Below are 19,573 nucleotides of genomic sequence, written 5' to 3'. Positions count from 1 at the left end.
GGAAGAGCACATATTCGTCTTCTAGCTCCCACATAGTGACCACATCCTCTTCTTGACCCCTGTCTCCGGGCCACTCCCATTCTACACCACCACCTGTCATCTGGGCGGCTACCTTGGGACGTCTGTCTTTGCCCGTGCTTGTCTTGCTGGCACTTATGGATGGCCACAGGTTCTTACAAAGAGTGACAAAGTGCCTTACTTTGTGGCATCACCCACACTGTCGCCCCATCGCTGGGCACCCTCTGGCATGCAGCAGTACTCTGCTGCAGTACTCACATGGCTGAGGGCCCACATCTTCCGCTCCAGCTTTCGGGGCTGTCACACTTCCCTCTCCACTCTTCATCTTCTGCTCCTGGAGCATGCACACCTCACTCATCTTCAGCCACTTGAATGCGTCCTCCATCATAGCCGAACGTGTTGAGGCCAACTCATGGGCTCATTCAAGCTCCAATATTTTTGATAGGGGCCTGCTCAGCTCTTTTAATATCTGAGTGCGCAATTTGTTGGAGAGGCATGCCTGAATCACTTGGCCTCTGAGCTCTTCTTCATCCCCAAAAGCACAAGTGGCAGCTAGCAGTCAAAGCTTTGTGTCCAACCAATGCACCCAGTTGGCCCCTAGCAACGTGGGACTCCCTTTCATATCAAATTCAGTTACAGGTTGACTGTGAAACAGGGGACCCTGAGATTGTACCAGTCCACCCACTCCTTGCCTTGATGCTGGGGCATTGCTCACTCTCTGGCTGGGCCCTTGCATGTTACTTGGGCCGAGCGTTCCAAATATCACATTTATGCTAGCTCCCCTCTTCCCACTAAACCTGGGGTCCCTAGCCATAATCTCCCTCTCGATTTCTAGGCTGTGCCCTTTTAACCTGGTAGCTGAGGGGCTCCTGGACCGCACCACACTAGCATTCCCAGGGATGAGAACTGTGGCAGGCGGGCTAAACACGCACTTCGCTGGCAAAAGTACCTGGGGGTTGTATCAGCTGACACCTCTGCATGACTTCTCCCTCTCTAGAACTGTCTGCTACTCCTTCTTTAATCAGAGCCTCCCCTGAACACCCGGGCCACACAGCACGAGCACAGTCTTGATGAGGGCGGGGAGCGTCACACTTCCAGAAATCTCCCCGGGCACTGCCGGCCGCAGTGTAGAGATTCGGCCCACATCAGCACTCACATCACCCTCGTTGCAGGGGCCCCACTTTCACCATTCAGGTGCCTGTCTGTACGCACACACCAGGAACTCCGGATGTGCAGGTTCGCAGTCAGTGGGACCTCGTCGAGGAGGCCGAAGGTCGGCATAGCAGGTCCGACACGCATACAGAGCAAGCACCATGGTGTCTGCTCCCTGCAGCGTATGCCAGCGTGGTCGGTATACACGCACAGTGTTTCCCTCGTTGCCAGTGTTATGGGGGTCGGGTAAGGCCCAGCCCCCAGTAGCATGCACTCCTGGAGACATACACCTGACTTAGTTGGCAGGTTGGAACTGGCGCACGTGAGGACGTGCGTCTCTTTTATTAACACTTCTCACATGGTGTGTTACTGCACACGTGACACAGCATGATCCTTGGGGAGGAATTTTGACATAACAATACTCACCAGATGTCTGTTCCAAGAAGGGAAAAACACTGGGTAAGTACAAAGCTTCTTTTTACAGGTGCTGTTTACCGGTTCTGGAAGCTCGGACAAGAACCCAGACCAATGATGGATCAGACGGCAGAAAAGTGCAAGTGCCCTTCCAAGAAGTGGAACCTGCAAGATATAACCTAAAGCAGAAATGAGGAAGACTCAAAAAATGTAGGGAGAGCTCTGCTAAGCAGGTTCTGACAGATCGATTAAAAAAGAGGGTGCCCACCCCCAAAATATAGGTAATAGCTAAGACCATGGTGCTGGCAACCCTGGACGTTCCTGAACAGATGAGATGGGCTGGACAGGGCTGGTAGTGTCCAGCACCAAAACGGGACAACCACTGCAGTAAACTGGGAACCTGATGGTAAAACCGCCTGGAGTCGGTCCCTGCATGGAAGACATCACCCTATCCTACCTCCACAGGACATGATATGGCCTGTCCAGGGCCAGGGACTGGTGTACACCTGTTCAAATCACTATGGAGGGTGCACGGCTGGGCTCGTGAAGTGCCCATGTGTGCATACATAACAGCCATTCTGGACCCACCCTCGTGGTTCCTCTGAGTAAAGGAAGCTCCTAAAACAAAATCGCTGAAAGCAGGACTTCAAAAATCCATTGGTAACATAATGGCTACCAAAAACGTACATTGGGCAAGCATTGCCATACCTAGTCTTCCACCTGTGGTGAAGCCAGAGCTCAGTTACACTTGCCGCCATCCTACCCACTAAACCCATTGTACTCTTATGGCCAGCAGACCCTAGTTCACAAATGGTATCCTATGCATCCATCGGCCTGAGAACCTTCTGTTCAGTGGGACCAAATACTCTTAATGAGTCGACAGGTGTTGCAGTGGAACGTAGAAGTCTTATTCCAACAAATAAGTCAGTGATCCAAAAAAATAGAAAGTTAAGGGGTCCCTAAAAAGGACCTTCAGAATTCCCAAAGATGTGCTCTACCTCATTTGCAGCGCGGAGCTTCACTGTGATGTGGGGCGGGAAAGAGATGTAAGGGTTGTGTGGGCCAAAGTAGGAAGAGGGAGGTGGAGTGGGGACACGGTTTCCGGTGCATGCACGCTTGAAGAGGGGGAGAGGAAGTGGTCAGAGGCAGATACAGTGAGTGCGAGAGGTGACGAGGGGTCACTCAGGAAAGCCCACATCAAAGAGTTGGGTAAGACAGTGGAAGCAGGAAAAATGGTGAAGCACAAGAGCTCTCCCTGAAGTTTATGCAGGTGCACAAAAGAAGAGCGAGAAAGACCTGCACTATTCAAATCTGCACGTGAGAAACGGATTCACTTTGACAACTTGGACAGTTGAGGGTCGTTTAATGCTGTGCCATGGACAAATGGCTTTGATTTGTTTGACAATTCTATGCTTTCTGATGTGTTGGCCAGTTTTGCCTTGGCATGAGAACTGCTTATCGAGCAGTGAAACACATATTTTAAGAAAAGGATTATTTAGCAGGTTTGCATTCTAGGGGTTGTTGTATTATGATATATTGTATCTTATCAGACTGGTGGTGAGGGTGATTTCATATGGGTTTTCTTGTTTAGGTAGTGCATCGTGACCTGAAACCAAGTAATATTCTGTATATGGATGACTCCAGCAATGCAGACTCCATACGGATATGTGACTTTGGGTTTGCAAAACAACTTCGAGGTGAAAATGGACTTCTCTTGACTCCCTGCTACACTGCCAACTTTGTAGCTCCTGAGGTACATCTATTTTTTCAAATGTATCCATAGTCTGCATCCTTACCGATTTTAAATGTTATGTTCACCTGGCCACCTGTCATAGTAAAACTACTTTACAATCAGTTTTAGTATGTAGATTCTTTGTTCCAACAAGATAAAGAATCTGCTGAAAACAGCAACCTACTTCTATTTCATTCATTTATTAATATTTCCCTTCTTTTTAGTTTACTCCAAAGAACTACTGCAATCCCATAACAACCGCCTGAACACTGAATCGGAACACGTTTTAGTATGTATTTGGTTAGCTATTATATGATGTAATTAAGCTAGAATACCCTTTGCAGGGCGTTACATTGGATGATAATGACCCACCAGTTTGGGTTGCATGGCAGTCGTACTGTTACCAGCCAGCACACCCCCATCACTGGTATTATTGCCATCATCACTCGAACCAAATAGCCAGCTGGTTTTGTTTTTATTTTAATGGCAATTCAAGGGTTGAGGGCCATCACCCTCTCATATCTATATGCACCAGTTTCACCGTAACCCGGGTGTTGTTGCTCCCCAGGTTAGTCTATGCAGAAGGTTTCCCCTTACTGCCTAGGTTTTGTCTTTACCTGAAAGGAAAACCTAAAAGGCTAATACTTTCCCTACCTTTGGGACTTTCTAACTGGCCCTACTCTATCTAGTGGTTAGTTGACTAAAAGCGGAGAGTGGATTGTGCCTTCCATACACACTGTATGATTTGGTCATCTTCCCATCATGCCCACGTATCTCTCACTCCTTTCCTCTCTGCCTGTTTTCCCTCACTACTCTCCCCAACTTCACGCTCCTTCACTCTTTCTACTCCCTGCGTTGTCTTCATTTGTCCCTCACCCCCTACCTCCGGTTTCCATGTTGCTGCTTCCTCCTCCACACTACTGCTACTAGTTCATGCCACCTTCTGCTCAGTCACCCTCCTTTTACTTATGCAAGCTCTGCACATTCACTCCCTATGCTCCCTCTCCTAAATACACTTGCCACTATTTGACACACACTCACAACGCAGTACCACTTGCACTCACTAACTGTTAAGATTGATTTCCAAAATCGACCCTCATGGTGGATTTTGGGAGGAAAATCTATTATGGTGAACAGGGAGACACTGAGATGTAGCCAAACCCAATCAAGATAAGGTAGCAGAGCCAAAGGCTTAGTCTTAAGAGGGCTGTAATGGTGGTTTAGGACTACAATGTGTCAATACAGAACAACACTAATAATTCCAGTTATACAGGTAGGCACAAAAATATGCAATGATTTATTAGGCCTTTAAAATATGCACTAACCAGGGAAACCTCTAGGCAAATATTGTCTCGCACCTGTTATAAAACAAATGTATATACATTCACCCTTAGGAGAAGAAATAACGCATATGATTCAATAACCAGTGAAACACATGTAACTAGCCAGGTGCATGAAACACAGAACAGTTCCCCTAACACTTTGTGAATCCAGCCCTAAGATGTTTGGGGCCTTTTACCCTAAAGTCATTATTTCCAAAGTTAGACTTTTCAGGTAGGTGTACTAAGAAATTGGACAATGCCAGCGGTTACTATACTATTAATATACATTTCTAGAATATGGCCTGGTGTATAGATTTTAGGAGGCCATCCGAGTTATGGTTAACAGGGAGCTCAGAGTTTAGCCAAAACCCAATCAGTGTAACAATGGAGAGCAGTGAAGGCTTAGTTTAAAAAGATTGTGAGTGGGGCCAGAGGCCCAGAATGAGTTCACAAAGAATAGCACACAATACTTCAATTGAGACCATCAGTTATAAAAATACTGTTATTTATTTTAGACCTCCAGAACAAACTGAAAAATGAAACTAGCAGGTATTGCTATCACACAACATTCTATAATACAAATGTATACAATCCCCATTGTATTCACTTAATAGACATCAGCAAATAACTTATCAAGCAAACCAGGTAAGTACTGTAGATGCAATGAAACGATGGGAATTGGTCAAGTTCAATATCCTAACTTTAGAGGTCTAAGCCCTAATGGGGCCTTGTGCCCAAAAGTCTCAGATAAGAGGAGCACCTGTGAAAAGGATTCAATAGGCTTGTCGTGGTGATTAGTTTCAAACTATTTAAAAATTCTAGATATGTTTACCAGTAGACAGGCAAGATCTTTCCTTATTTCTAGACTGAAAGCGAACACAAGGGCAGGATACCTGACCCCTCGCCCCCCAGGTTCAACAACCAAAGATAAATGAAGGGGAGACAGGAGACAAAGGGGCGTGTTCCCAATGTTGTCCTATGGAGGACGGTGGTGAAGGGGTACAGGCACACACAGATGCTTGCTTACCCCCCAGACTCTGATTTTCTCAGTCGTCTTTGTAGATCTTCTGGGGGCTTGTTCTTCCGCCCTTTGTTCCAGTGAGAGGTGCCTAGGAGATGTAGGTTTGAGGATTCTTCCGGTCGGAAGTAAATGCAAGATACAACCCTTGTCAAATGCAGAATCCAATGATGCAGACCTCTTCACTGGATGGTGGGAGGCAGGTTCCAGCGATTATCACCATTTGCAGGTGACAACAGTTGTCCTCCCAGTCGCGGTCACAGAAACTGTTCCAGGATAGGTTCCCTTGAAGATAGGAAGTAGGTATTCTGGGAGAATGTGACTTGTGGCACAATCTGACGACAACCAAAGTTCCGGGTTTGAACGCAGAAAATCGACTGTTCTGGCGAGTGTTAGGCAAGATTGTATGTAGTAACCCTGTGGGAGACTACATCAGTCTTGTCCTCTTGGCAATAGGTAACCCAACCTTTGGTATAGGCCTGTACTACACAAGTTGATAGAGGGAGCGAGCAGCCAGGCTTACCTCAAGAGGGGTCAATGCGAGCTGTAGGGTTGCAACACAGAGATTCACAGTGACAAGTATTCAAATAACACTTATTCCCAAGGTTTCTTATTAAAATAATTATTTAATAATTTAACAGTCAGTTTTAAAATAAGCCTTCTTTGTAAAGGGTAATAAGAAACAATAAAATACACTAAACAAAAATACACTCCTTCAGTTTCAGTAAGTATGTAGATACACTTTTGGGATGACACATAGACACGGACACACACAGGCAAGTGCATGACCATATAAGGGATGTTCTTACCTTGCAAGGCAGCCAAACATCAATAGAGCCAAAGAAGCAAGCAACAATCTTGTGGCAAAACAATGATAAGACGCTAGCCATGTTTAGTAGCATTACACAGTAAACACGAATGTGAACACTAAAACAAAAACAGCAAACATGTATCTGCAGCCACCAGCATAAAGGTAACCAAAATCCCAAGTGTAAAAAGCGAGGGTGATACAGAACTATCCCCATTCCACTCCACTGTAAGGAGCTGATGTTGAAAGGTACAAGAATTCAAAAAGGGAAACCTAGTTTCCCATTACTGATAGTCTGATGGACTGATCAGTGTACACATAACAGTGAACAAAAGGCAAGGGAAGTGAAGCTGAAGGCTTTCCTTCCCTGCAAAAAGTCAGAACAGGTTTAGAAACAGAGCAAAAAGGTTGCAGGTCCATAGAAACTATGGAAGGAAATTGCTAAAGAGTAATCATTCCTAACATGCGATGTGCGGTGCTTTACCTATTTGAACTTTACCACATCTATCTTCCACAGGTGCTCATGAGGCAAGGATATGATGCAGCTTGTGATATCTGGAGCTTGGGAGTACTTTTGTACACTATGTTGGCCGGGTAAGGACTGTTAAATCATTATTTTTAAGCTATAGAAAGTTGTCAAGCCTGGTGTATGCTTTAGAAATGTAACCTTTTAATGCATACACACAATAGAACATGCAATTACCTTGAGACTATGGAGGTGATTGCAAGAAATAAAAACAAGCTTGTGATATTTCATTTCTACGAAATCATCTGTAGCGTTGCATGCTTCTTCCCTGGTCCTATTGTCTACAGATCTCAGGCTGTATTTCTGTATGAAGGACTACAAATTCTTGAGCGTGCGTTAAAGAATCTGAGGGTGGCTTTTCAGTGTGGTGCTATGGGGGACACTGCCTATTGGCTGAAGGATAAATTACTCAATATGTCTAATGGAACACTACAGTAAGCGCCGATTCTAATGGACTCTTTGCACCCACAACTTCCTTATCTTTGATATCTATCTCCTGGCGCAACTGCTCTATGTAAACATTTGATCTGCCACAGCGAGCAGCGCAGCTCCTCCTGACGTCTCTATGCCAGACATGACGTTGGGGCCAGTATACATAGAGGTAGCACACCTCATGTTCTTAGTTCCTTATTTCTGCACGCTCTGCTTGCTCTAGGAACACTGCTATTAATCTTTATTTGTGTTATCGAATCTTTAGCTTCCATTCTTCGTATTTGTTGCAATGCCGATTCTGACTAAAGTCCTTAGATTTCAAACCCTGCCTGTACTGCGGGCGTGAAATATCTGCTTTGGACCTGCACTGTATTTGCCTTTACTGTCTTAATGAAGGCCACAACAAGCAGGATTGTGCATTCTGCCAATCGATGCACCCAAGGGCGCTTAGAGAATGTGAAGAAAAACATTTTACCTTCATCCACAAGGAAAGAGGTGATAAACTGACCCATTCAAGGTTGCCGTGCGCTGATCGAGGCACAGAGGAACGGTCACCAGTCAAAGGGCAAGAAGAGGAAAAAACACTGCAAGAGGTCCGGATCCCCTTGTGGTTCTTCGTGGCATCACTCTACCTCTTTGTCAAAGAAATGGAGCCACCGCTCCAAAGAGATCCCAGAGGAAGAGGCCCCTTAGGTACCTTTTTCCACCCATTCCTGTACTCCCAAGGAGTTGGAGGTGTTCAGGATGAAGCTGCTTGACGTCTTTGTCAGCAGCCACAACATCCTCGCAGACAGGCTTGGCCAAGCCGACGCATCCCACAGGTGCTCGGAAGAGCCAGCAGGGAATCCGCAAGCAAATGTGACAAGGTCATGCCTAATGGTTACACCATTCAGTCTTCAGTCTTCAGGTTGGTCCTCTGACCTCGGCTCCTTTCTCTACACTGACAAATGTAGGCGACGCCCGAGTTGCAAGAGATGTTCCCCCGCTCCCCAGGAGAGCACATGTCCCATTTGGAGGACATTTATGATGATGAGGGGAACCCTGTCCCTTTCGAGCTGGAGCCCCTCTACCATAGGGAAGTCTGGGACTTCCTGGAGGAGTTTTATGGGGGGACAAGCAAACCTGGTACTCCTTGCTCTGCCAGGATGTCCTGGAGAAGATGTTCTCCCATTGGGGTACACCTCCACTTGGCCTCTTTGCTTCCATTGTGAACAGGCACTGCAAGTGGGTTTTGTTTCAGAGAATTACCTTGTAAGGGAGCTCTTGAGGAGGCCCCAACGGCTAAGTGTGTTTTCTACCTGCTCTGTATTCCTGCCGATCCCGGTCATACCGCTGTTTCTCAGGAGACTCCGCCTGTTCGGATCCACAATGATCTCGGTTGTTCTGGACAGGTGCCCGGAGAATGTGGTACGTGGAGTTGCCAGACCTGGCCATCTGCTATCCCTGGCTTCTGCCGTAGAGGATGGGCCTCCTCTCCCACTCTAGGGGGAGGTTTCTGCACCCGAACCTCTGCAGTCTGTCCTTCATACCTGGCTGCTTTAAGGCTAAGGTATAAGGAATGGGATCTGGCGGAGGACACTCTGATCGTGCTCCTCTCTGCTAGAAGTCCCGCCGCCAAATCCATATATACCAGCATGTGTTGTAGTATTTTGGCTTTTTGCCAGGAAGAGGGATCTGGATCCCTTTTACTTACTCCATATCCTCTTTTGGAATTTCTTCTGTCTTTAGCTCGGTCACGCCTGCAGAATGGTGTACGGTTAATGGGTATCCTGTGGCCATTTTGGTCTTCAAGAGGACCCCGGAGCAAGGCTCCTTTGTCGTGACCCCCATTGTCATGCAATTCCAAATGGTTCTTTCCATTGTGTTTACTCTAGGCCAATTTATTGTCCCGACATTGGATTTAAATTCAGTGTTAAATGTTTTTAATGAGTGCTCCGTTTGAGCACCTTGATTCTTGTTTGTTAAAACAGCTCATCCTTCAGGTGATTTTCCTGAATGCTATCTCTTCCGCTAGACTGGTGAGAGAGCTCCAGGCTGTAGATTCCCCCCTACTTTTTCTCCTAGGAAAAGGCGACGTTCAGTTAGATGTTCTGGAGGTGCTCTCGGACCATCTCTCTCAAAAAAGCCATCTGCCTGTCTTCTTTCTTCCACTTCAAACTTCCAAGGCAGATTAGTTTCCATCGGCTGGATCCAGTGAAGGCCATCAAATTCTACATCTCTCTGACAATTGAGGCCAAATCTGATAAACAGCTTTTCATTGGTTACGCTGGTGCCGGAGCTGGCAGGGCTGTGACCAAACCGGCCCTGCCTCGATTAATCCTTCTCTGCAACTCAGGATGCTCTGATCTGGATGGCAGAGAGGGTCCTGAGGGTCTCAAGTTTCACTCCACCACGGGGCTAGCCACCACCTCTGCAGCATGGAGTTCGTGTTCTGGATATTTGTCAAGTTGCTACATCGGCGTCATTTCACACGTTCCCAAAGCATTACTGCTTGGGTTCTATGTCTGGTCAGGACTCTTGTTTTGGCAGAGCTGTCCTTCAGAGATTTCTGGTTTAGGTTGTGTCCTTGCTACGCTCCCTTCTCCAGGCCATTGTACTATTTTGGGAGTCTTTCAAAGATGTGTAATCTGTGGGAGGAAGGAGTCCATTAGAAGAACAAATTACTTCCCTCTCATTAATGTTCTTTCTGATGGACGTTGCTCCCTCAGATTCCTCATAGCCCTCGCTACCTGTCACTTTTGGTGGCTAGCTAGTATGCCTTGGTTCTGCCTTGCCTCAGTGTCAGAATGCTAGGGAAAAATGGTGATGCCTCCTATATTCACTACCCCCGGCGTCTCGTCCAGCCCAGGACGCATTGATGCATCAGGCAGAGCTGATGCAGTGCCACAATGTGCTCCTCTGGTGGCGGAAATGTTTCTGTCGAGCAGCTGCGCTGAGAGATGGATATCAAAGATGAGGAATCTGTGTGAGGAACATCCATCAGAACATTGCTGAGAGGAAAGTGATTTGTCCTTCATGTTTCTTCATCGAAACTGCTTTATTACTGAGAACTCCCATCATGATGACTGGAAAATATTCAACAGCATGTGAATCTATGAAAGATGTCAATTCTGGCATTCCAGGTAAGTAACTTAATCCTTTGAAACACTTGCCTGTGTAGAGGCGCTATATAAATAAACAATACCATGCCATACCTTTGACGTGGACTCTTGATACAAAGGGGCACAAAAAGGGTTTATCATGCAAGCAAACCTCTAGTCATGGTGTGCCTCATTCACTGCATGCTTATTCACATCGCTGTGTTAGCAGCAGTGATTTTTTCTGCAGCGACTTGTTTTGATGCCATCTTCTGGGTCTTGGTGGTGTTGCGGCACATACATCTTGCACATGTGCATAAGTCATGACAAGCATTTCAAGAACCAAGCCTCTAATCCCCAGTAGGAGGAAGACTATTATGTATCTACATTGATTGTAAATAAAAAATGTGTTGGTGCAAATATGCCTCCTGCGTCGTTATGTAGCAATTGCATCTTGGAGAGACTGCGCTCAATGTCTTGAGTTATTTTTTGTACAGGAGGCAGAATACAATACCAGTCAAAGCACTCGTGTGCAAGATACCAATTTCTATAGCCTTTCAACAAATACACAAAAATGTGCCTAGTCCCCCGGCAGGCTAATGGTAGCTCAGAAGGATGGTGGCCTTGAGTCACTTTCAATCTTCATTGACATTTCCTTTAAGATATTGTTGTTATGGATGATACATTCATTAAGGTTTCTTAATTGGTTGTAAAGAATCCAAATTTAAATTTGATAACCATCAAGGCACCAACCAATGTAGTCAATTGACATACAAACAATCCTTTCATTGATGCTATGGAGGCAGTATGAACTTGTTATGACACAACAAACTCAGGATGTAAATTTCAATGTTCTGTTTTAACTTTTAGAATTCTTACCCATAATCATTTCAGATTTAACTGAGATTTTTTTGTGTTTAATTAAGATGTATATGTAAGGTGTTTCTGCCCTTTTTTATGTGTTGCCTTAATGTGACCCCTGGTGTTTAAGGATGAATAAATCGCCACCTGTGGAATAAAGTAGCGGAGTGGGCATGCACCTTACCGTGCACATGCGCGAGCCATGAATCCGGGGTCAGACCCTGAACGAAATCCTCCTAGGGCATGAGTGAGTCAACATTAGTGCCTCTGCTGGGGCAACTAGTAGGGCTAGCCCCAGGTCCCCCTTTTTGCTCTTGTTTAAAGAGACCTGCAGTACAGCAATGTCCTTCATAAGCATGCAGAAAACCGCTTATGGGTTCTAGACGATCGGAATTAAAAGACCTACACCAATGAAGTATTCAGTCTTATGACCAGGCAATATAATGTTTATATACATAAATATATATGCACAGGAATAAATAAATACAGCAGCACACCATAAAACACAGCTTTGCACGAAAGAGGAGTAGTCACTAGTCTAGGCTAGGACAAACTAACCTCAACACGATATCGGTTCACACAAGGCTGCACAACCATGTCAACAGGTGCCTGATAAATACAAGCCACCCCTATACTGATTACATAACCAGTCTTTTCGCTGGCACGAAAAATGTATGGTTAAAAACAGATGAATAATAGTGATTATCATACATTAAGTTAATAAGCTATGTGGCAGACGCCATGCAAAAAATAATTAGTGATTTGCATATGTTACGTTAATATCCTGGGAGGCAGATGCCATGAAATTAATAAATACAACGGCTTAGCATACATTCATGTTGTTGCCCTGCTAACAGATGCCATGTAAGGGAGCAAAAAAAAAATGGGTGTTCTGCATACATTATGTTATTGACATTATGGCTCATTGGTAAAAACCAGTCATCAAGAGAAATGTATGTGACCTGAGCTGACAGCTTGTGACTCTCTCTTCTCATGAGGGAGAAACCAACCCTTGCAGCAACCCTGAACCTACTGGTAGCTGCAGTCTACCACTCAACACACAAGGGGAACACAAACAAAAAGAAACAAAAAACACTTACACTGGTAGCCTCGGGTCCTGTCATTCCCAAAAATGACACCCCCTAACTTAGGTCAGGGAAAATTGCTGTGCACCCTTTCCGATCCTGTTTTAGGGAGAACAAAAAACCCTCACTCAAGAATGCACACTAAATCAGCGTGTTCATATCCCCCTCCATATGCTAGCTGACTGTAAACCTAAGTCATAAAATATGGCGTGATGGAGCTCTGATAAACCCACACTGAAATGCATAAAATGCGAACAAGACAAGGGAAATTCCCCAAGCCACCAACACACCCGGGAACTGCCTCCTATCACGATGCAGGAGAAATGGAAACAAAAGGTGCAGGGTTTTCCTTGGACCGAAAGGGCGCTGTACTTGGGCTCACAGAATAAACATTGATACGTGGGTTACCAGCCCAGAACGAACTAGAGCCACAACACGCAGCACAGAAAATGGGACACACTTCGAATTAGTCAGCAATGTAGCCTCGCAAAGGTAAACGCCCTTCCTAAGTGCCTGACTGGCACGAACCTCGATACTCCTCTGGTATCTCTGGCCTTCACACAGAGCACGTATACAATAACGTATAACTACGTGCCACCGAGTAGATGTCTGCGGGGCGTAGAATTAACAGTTCTTTAAAAATACCTTCAACCTGCGCTAGAACAGTAATTGACCAAAAAGGGTACGTAGAAATCAGGTTCCCAACTATTTTGATACATGACATCTGGCAAAATGCTGCAAAGGAAAACTGAACGAGAATGCCTCTGGTCAGCGTACAATCCTCCCGCTACAATCCCTTCCATCCTACCTTACGGCTGATAACACTACCATGCCCATAACGAGATCCTGAGTGGAGCTACCACAGGGGAGTTGTACACTTGACCTTGGAAGCTCGCATCTAACCGGGGCCACAAATCGGGCACCGATTAGCTCGATAACGCCTCTGATAAGAAAGCTACCAGGGCGGAGCTAAAATGCCAGGTCCGCCAGGCCTGGCAGCTGTGTCTTCCATTTCGGTGGAGCTCTGCAGGGAACAGATTACAGAAACTTTGCACAGGTGCAAAATTGCACGGTATTAGCACTAGTGCAAAGTTTACCCTATTTTTAAATACACCGGCACACACTAGAAAACTATTTCACCGTGACAAGCGCAGTTTGACATATTAAAAGCACCAGGGCAAAAATTGCCTTAGTGCAAAAAAGATACATTTTTGATGCATTTTTGCTTCAGCGCAAAGTTTGCCCTAGTGCTAATACCATTCCGTATTAGCAGTAGGACAAACTTTGCCCAGGTGCAAAAATGCAGTAGAAATGCATCTTTTTTGCACTAGGGCAATTTTTGTCCTGGTGCTTTTAATATGCCAAACTGCCTTGTCATGGTGCAGTAGTTTTCTAGTGTGTGCCAGTGTTTTAAAAAATCGGGAAAACTTTGCCCTAGTGCTAATACCGTGCAACTTTGCACTTGGACTGGTGCAAAGTTTCTGTAATCTGGCCCCTGGTGACTGCTCAGACTGAGTCTTTCCACTTTGCATCCCTTTCAGCCTTCCTCCATCATCTCCCTCTCCCGAGGTCCCATCGGTTTTCTTCTTCCCAGGCTGATCCATCTATAACGTTCTGCAGGTGGGCTCAAAACACTCCTGAGGTAAAAATACTCCCCCTACATGCGGGAGATACCACCACCCTCCATGTTAAGCGCCAAGCTTGCATGAGTCTAGTGTGCAAGGAAAATGTATGACAGGCTTCTTATTTGGTGACATAGAGAATGGAGTTCCCATTCACAAAGGAAATGGCATACATGGGGCTAACGCAAGGGGGAACCATAGGGAATCAAACAAGACTGACATCAACTTAGGACAACAAAACAAGAAATGGATGACAATGGACAAATGCATTTTACTCAAAGGAAACCCGAGCTCTCAGATACACCTGTGCATAAAATGAATAGCCAGTTGCCATAGCAGCAACACATACAACATATACACATTATTGCAGTATCGTGACATAAAACATGTCAGCACAATGTCGCTTTTATTTAATTCTTTTTTTCTTCATATTCCGTACACAACCCAACCTTTTGTCATACCCAGAACTCTATAAGGTGTTACATATATCTACAGCTTGAAAATATGCACCTAACCTAGCAAATATTTATGAAGCATTTGAAGACTATCTGTATTTTTAAAGATCCTGAATGGCAGGTGAAAGTTTATGTTGATGTGTCAAAACAATTTCTCAAGTGTCAGTGGAGTCCTTCATTTTTAAAGTTTGTAGAACTGATCAATTCATTGCATTCTATGTGACTGGATCCTGTGAAGGGTGAGCAGGGACACCTGCTGACCCGCCGAAGGGGGCCTTCCACGGTGAAAGCCATGACTAGCTCTGCCCCAGCAGCAGAAGGTGAGAGCTGGGAAGGGAGAGAGGGGTCAGTCCATTCCCAGAAAAGAATAGGATTGGTTTTGGAAGTAAATTGAAATGCGCACTGCCACAGGAGATAGGTTATGCACAAAATGCTATTTTGCAAATCAAGTGATAATCACAAATACATTTGTGTTTTTAACATGAAAGTGATTTTTAATCATATGATGAACAGCCGACACGTGTTTCAACCCCGCAGGTCGTTCTCAAGGCATGTAGCGAAATATCAAGATAAAAGACTCCAAAGGACCATTTCAGAGTGGCAAGTGGAGAGTTTGTCACGGAGGCACCAGTCATCAGTTTCAATCAGGCTGATATGTTTTGTGAGGTGTAGCAAAGAATAGGGCCCGTCTTTTGTAAAAATCAAGGTAGGATTTATGTGTTGTCCAATGTGGGCGCCAAATCGCATTGGCGAGCAATTAACGTGCTTCTAATGGCGTGTGGATGATACTAAGAAAAAGAGTAAACAGGTTAGATCCCTGTAGCGCGAAGTATCTCTGTTTTGGGGATCCCAGTGGAAGTACTAACATAGCAGGCCCCTCCTTTTTCTATAATTTACACAATTATTTTTATGGTGGAGATTCTAGCCCACTGGTTGCCTTTTGGGCGAACCCCTCACTTTCTTACCCATTCCCAGAAAAGCCCTTGTGGTCCTAGAATTTTAATACAGTGGGGTAGGCCAGAGATAGGACGTGGACAACTGAACATTATGTTTACATTCTTAATTTTATTAAACTAAACAAAAAGATCTCACCTAGCCCTATTGCTACTGTGGAAGTTCAATATTCTAAGAAACTAACAGAAAGGTGTTAGTCAGGACATTGTACACAACTGAACTCTGTCCTTGCCCAAACCTAGGCTCCCTTTCTAACTGGCCTACCACTGATACAAGAATGCAAAACATAGCCCAGAGTGGCTTATGATGGCTGGTTCATGACTCTCTGCCAACAATGTCTCTGGAAATGTTTCTCTTGAATTTCCAGGCTTCTTGTACAGTTCAAAAGAAGTTCCTTCGGTTTCAACACAAACACAAAGGGCGAACTCGGTGCTCCTCCAGCAGGTTTTGGTTAACGGTAAAAGTTTGTCCCCTAAATGCACAAACTAGATTTGTAAGTACTTCAGTTGTTCAACTACTGTTTTTTGCTCACCCCTCCAGGGCTGTTTTAGTTTTCTACAGGTAATTTGTTTGTGGTCTCATTTGCACCTGCAGACTCTCCTTCAGGTAAGTGGATGTGGATTCTCCACCACCCTCTGTGAGTGACTTTGATTTGCAGTCCTTACCATGCTATTTCCTCTTGGCCAGGTATTCTCTTCTTGAGGAATCCTTGCTTCAAATACACCCCTCTATGGTGTTCCTGTTTCTTCCAATCTTCTAGTGACCTCTCCTAGGTTATTAGGTTTCCTTTCACCCCCTTTGGGTGGTTTTTTTACTTTCTGGTTTCATTTAGCCCCCTTATGGGTGTTGGTGTTCTTGTTAGGGAGAATTCAGACATTTGCTAATTCCCTCCACCTTAGAGACCCCCGGCAACTTTGCTGGATTTTGAGGACTTGATTTTTTTTAACCTGGATAGAGTGATACGTTTTCCCACTCTCTCATGTATTTTAATGTGATTTTAAACTCTGTGCTCCTTTTGGTTATAAAGTCTGACAAATTCCATATGCATCATCTTTGACATTGTGTCACACATCACCTTCAGCGCAGTGGCACATGGAAGTCTTTCAGATTTCCCAAAGGTTTAACTACCTTCGCTGGGATAAACTACTGTTTCCCAGAGCAGTAAAGTGAAATTGACTTTACTTACATTTGTAACTTTCTAGACCCAGCGCACACTATCTTACAATAGGGTGCTGGAGGGGTTACCTAGTATCCCCTTTGTCTAGGTTCTCATGTAACATTTTTGTTATCCTTTTCTCATTGAATGGCTGGTGGCAGTGGTTTAATTTTAACTACTGTGGTGTGCATTTACCATGGGCTGCATTCACAGCTGCAGTAAAGCACCCAAGGGTGCCATTTTTGTCAAAATGGCCCCAGGCTTCTTTTTTTGCCATTTCTTTGTGGATAGGTCCTTCTTGAGATTTATTTGGTCCCATTGTTCGCTTTGCCTTTGGCGGGATTCAGGAGGGAAGCCCGCCTCTGGCTCCAGGGTGTCTGGGGTAGGCAGGAAGTGAGGGAGGTGCCCGAAACTTCCTGTGCTTAGTCGCCTAGGAGACCCAAATGCACTCTTGGTGATTGGCCGGCTGACTGACTGACAAGGACAGCCACCCTGCTAGGTGAGTAGCAGCTAGGTTGGAATGAATGGGAGAGAACTGAATAAAAGGCAAGGCTTTTGGCTTCGAAGGCAGAGTCGACCACTGGACAAAGGAACCGAAGAAGAACTTGAACAGGACGCCTGCTGCAACTCCTGGACCGTTGGCTTGCCCGGTGAAGCCGTGTTGCTGTGCTGAAACTCCAAATTTGTATCAGAGAAGCCCCTGCAAGTACTTCTCCCCTTGAGTTGGTGGGACCAATCAACTCCAAAGTAAGCCATCTGGACATCCTTCTCGGAGCTGGTTGAATTTCCACAGAGTTGCTGTTGGAAACCGAATAGCCAGGGAGAGGAACACCAGATTGTGTGCATTGCTTTTAAGTTGGCCAAGAGCTCCAGGAAAATCCCCCAGACTCCCAGGAAGCCGGACTGACCTAGCCTGAGCCCCCTCAACAGAGTGCAGGACCCCAGAAGCAAGGAAAGTCCATCTCGACAGCCAGAAACCAAGGTGTTGCCATTTGCGGTAATCCCGAGGAATTGAAACACTGAAGTGCCACTTGTTGGAAAGATTGCCGGTTACGAGTGGTGACACTTCCATTGCAGAGCATGCACTTTTTCTTTTCTTCAATACAAAGGTACTATAAAGTCTGAGAGAACTTGCCTCTCATTGTGGAGTTGCTTGCATCTTGTACCTCTCAAGTCTAATCAGCTTGTTGCCCAACATTGGATTCGTCTTTTCTTCAAAGACATCTAAAACATTGTGCAACGACTTTTATACTTACCTACCAGAAGTGCTTCATCCTATATAAGACTTTTGCCCCTTGGCTTTGGCTTAGCCTATTATACTGAATGACTCTGCTAAGGGAATCCAAAAGTATTTGCCTGCTTAAGAATGTGTGGTTTCTTGTTCTAATAACCTTTCCCTTTTGCCAAATGCTAAGAGTATTCAAAATGCAAACAGTGAGATATTAATGTCCCCAGCACCCTAGCTATAGAAGTCACCAGAGGGTGTAGGTTGTATCTCTGGGCTATCTCAAAAGGGTCTTTACTAGTTTAGAAACTAAGAGTGTACAGTATTGAGGTGTATTTGTGTTACATTTTAAATTGCTCCCTTCTGAAGAAGGCTTATTCTAACTGACTGATAAAATCTTTATTCAAGAAACCTTGAGTACAAGTTTTTATTTGAATACTTGTCACTGTGAATCTCTGTGCACCTCCCCTACAGCTCACGTTGACCCCCTTGAGATGAGCCTGGCTGCTCAACACGCTACCAAAACTGTGTAGTACAAGCTTATACCAAAAGTTGGGTTTCCTATACCTGTAGTCAGAGTTGTGTGTAGTGCACCCAAAGGGTACTGCATCCAAGCTTTGCCTAACAGTTCTCGTTCCCATTCTTTGTGTATTTGTTAGTCTGTGTGTCGGAGCACTGCAGACTTTAACCGCCCTCCTCCCACTCTTTGCTGAGAACCTCATACCTGCTTTTCCTTGATTGCCTTGGTTGGGGGAGGTGATGAATCCTTCTGCAGTGGGACCGGGCTTCATGGATCGTCAGTTCCCTTCTTGCGAGTGCTGCGGTTCAGGGACATCAGTCGTGGCTTGGTCTCTCTCCACAAGAGACCACTGATCTTTGGTCTTCCAGCACTCCTGGGCTCAGCAGCGTTTCATGCATGTGTCATGGTCCTGCCTCCTCACTGCAGCGGTGGGTTCCGGTCTGCAGAGCCTCTCTGGCAGGCTTGTTCCCAGCGATTGATTCATTCTGTATCTGCTCCTCAGCACCAGTTCAGGTTCTTGTACTTAATATCTCTCTCTGCAACGAGAGACACAAAACCATTGGTGCTGGCATTCCAGTTTCAAGTAGGGGTCAGCAGCCAAACCAAGCATATTTAAAGGTAACTTTTTCTTTAGTATAGTGATCAGTTTCCATTTATGCAACAACCTTTTAGGGAGATGTTATAGATTTGTTCACTTGGGAGTTCACCCCCAGTGAGACCCTCCTTGTCCAACCCCGCAGGGAGTGTTTTTTGCATAGCAGGCTCACATTCCTAGTCTCAAGGGGGGCAGCTCTCCCTTGGGGAAAACTGACACATTCCCTGCATTTATTACAGTGGACACCACTATTTATCACAGAATGCCTCCCAGTGCGGTTTCTGGACAGCGTTCTATTTTGTCATAACTGGACAACAACATCAAGAATGCACCTTGGTACAACCAAGAAAGTCAGAACCGAAGCCAGGGTATTGGAATTGAAAATGGGAAAAGAATGGATTAGGAGGTGACACCCAGCAATTGCCTACTAACCCCAGGTGAATGGTAGTGCGGCAGAAAATGAACTGAGTGAGCAGGGACTGCAGGATATCTGCCCAAACCAAATGGCAAGGAAAACTAACCAGCACTTGAAGAAAACCACAAGGAACTCAATCAGCCTGAACATGTGGCTGCTACCTTGTAATTGACAACTGAACAGGTG

General features: G+C 45.3%; 1 protein-coding gene across 1 annotated transcript in view; it reads left to right on the top strand.

Annotated features, from left to right (window-relative positions):
* The window catches only part of RPS6KA6 (ribosomal protein S6 kinase A6), a 905,586-nt gene that overhangs the window by 746,283 nt on the left and 139,730 nt on the right, over positions 1-19,573 (top strand). Inside the window, exons 18-19 of the mRNA XM_069612921.1 lie at positions 3,176-3,337; positions 6,982-7,058. Of these exons, the coding sequence (XP_069469022.1) occupies positions 3,176-3,337; positions 6,982-7,058 (239 nt within the window). The remainder of the gene's footprint in view (positions 1-3,175; positions 3,338-6,981; positions 7,059-19,573) is intronic.

The sequence above is a fragment of the Ambystoma mexicanum genome, chromosome 5p (genome assembly GCF_040938575.1).
Source record: "Ambystoma mexicanum isolate Mex_15411 chromosome 5p, UKY_AmexF1_1, whole genome shotgun sequence".
NCBI lineage: Eukaryota > Metazoa > Chordata > Amphibia > Caudata > Ambystomatidae > Ambystoma > Ambystoma mexicanum.
Note: the sequence above shows the minus strand (reverse complement) of the source record. Positions and strands in the feature narration are given on the sequence as shown.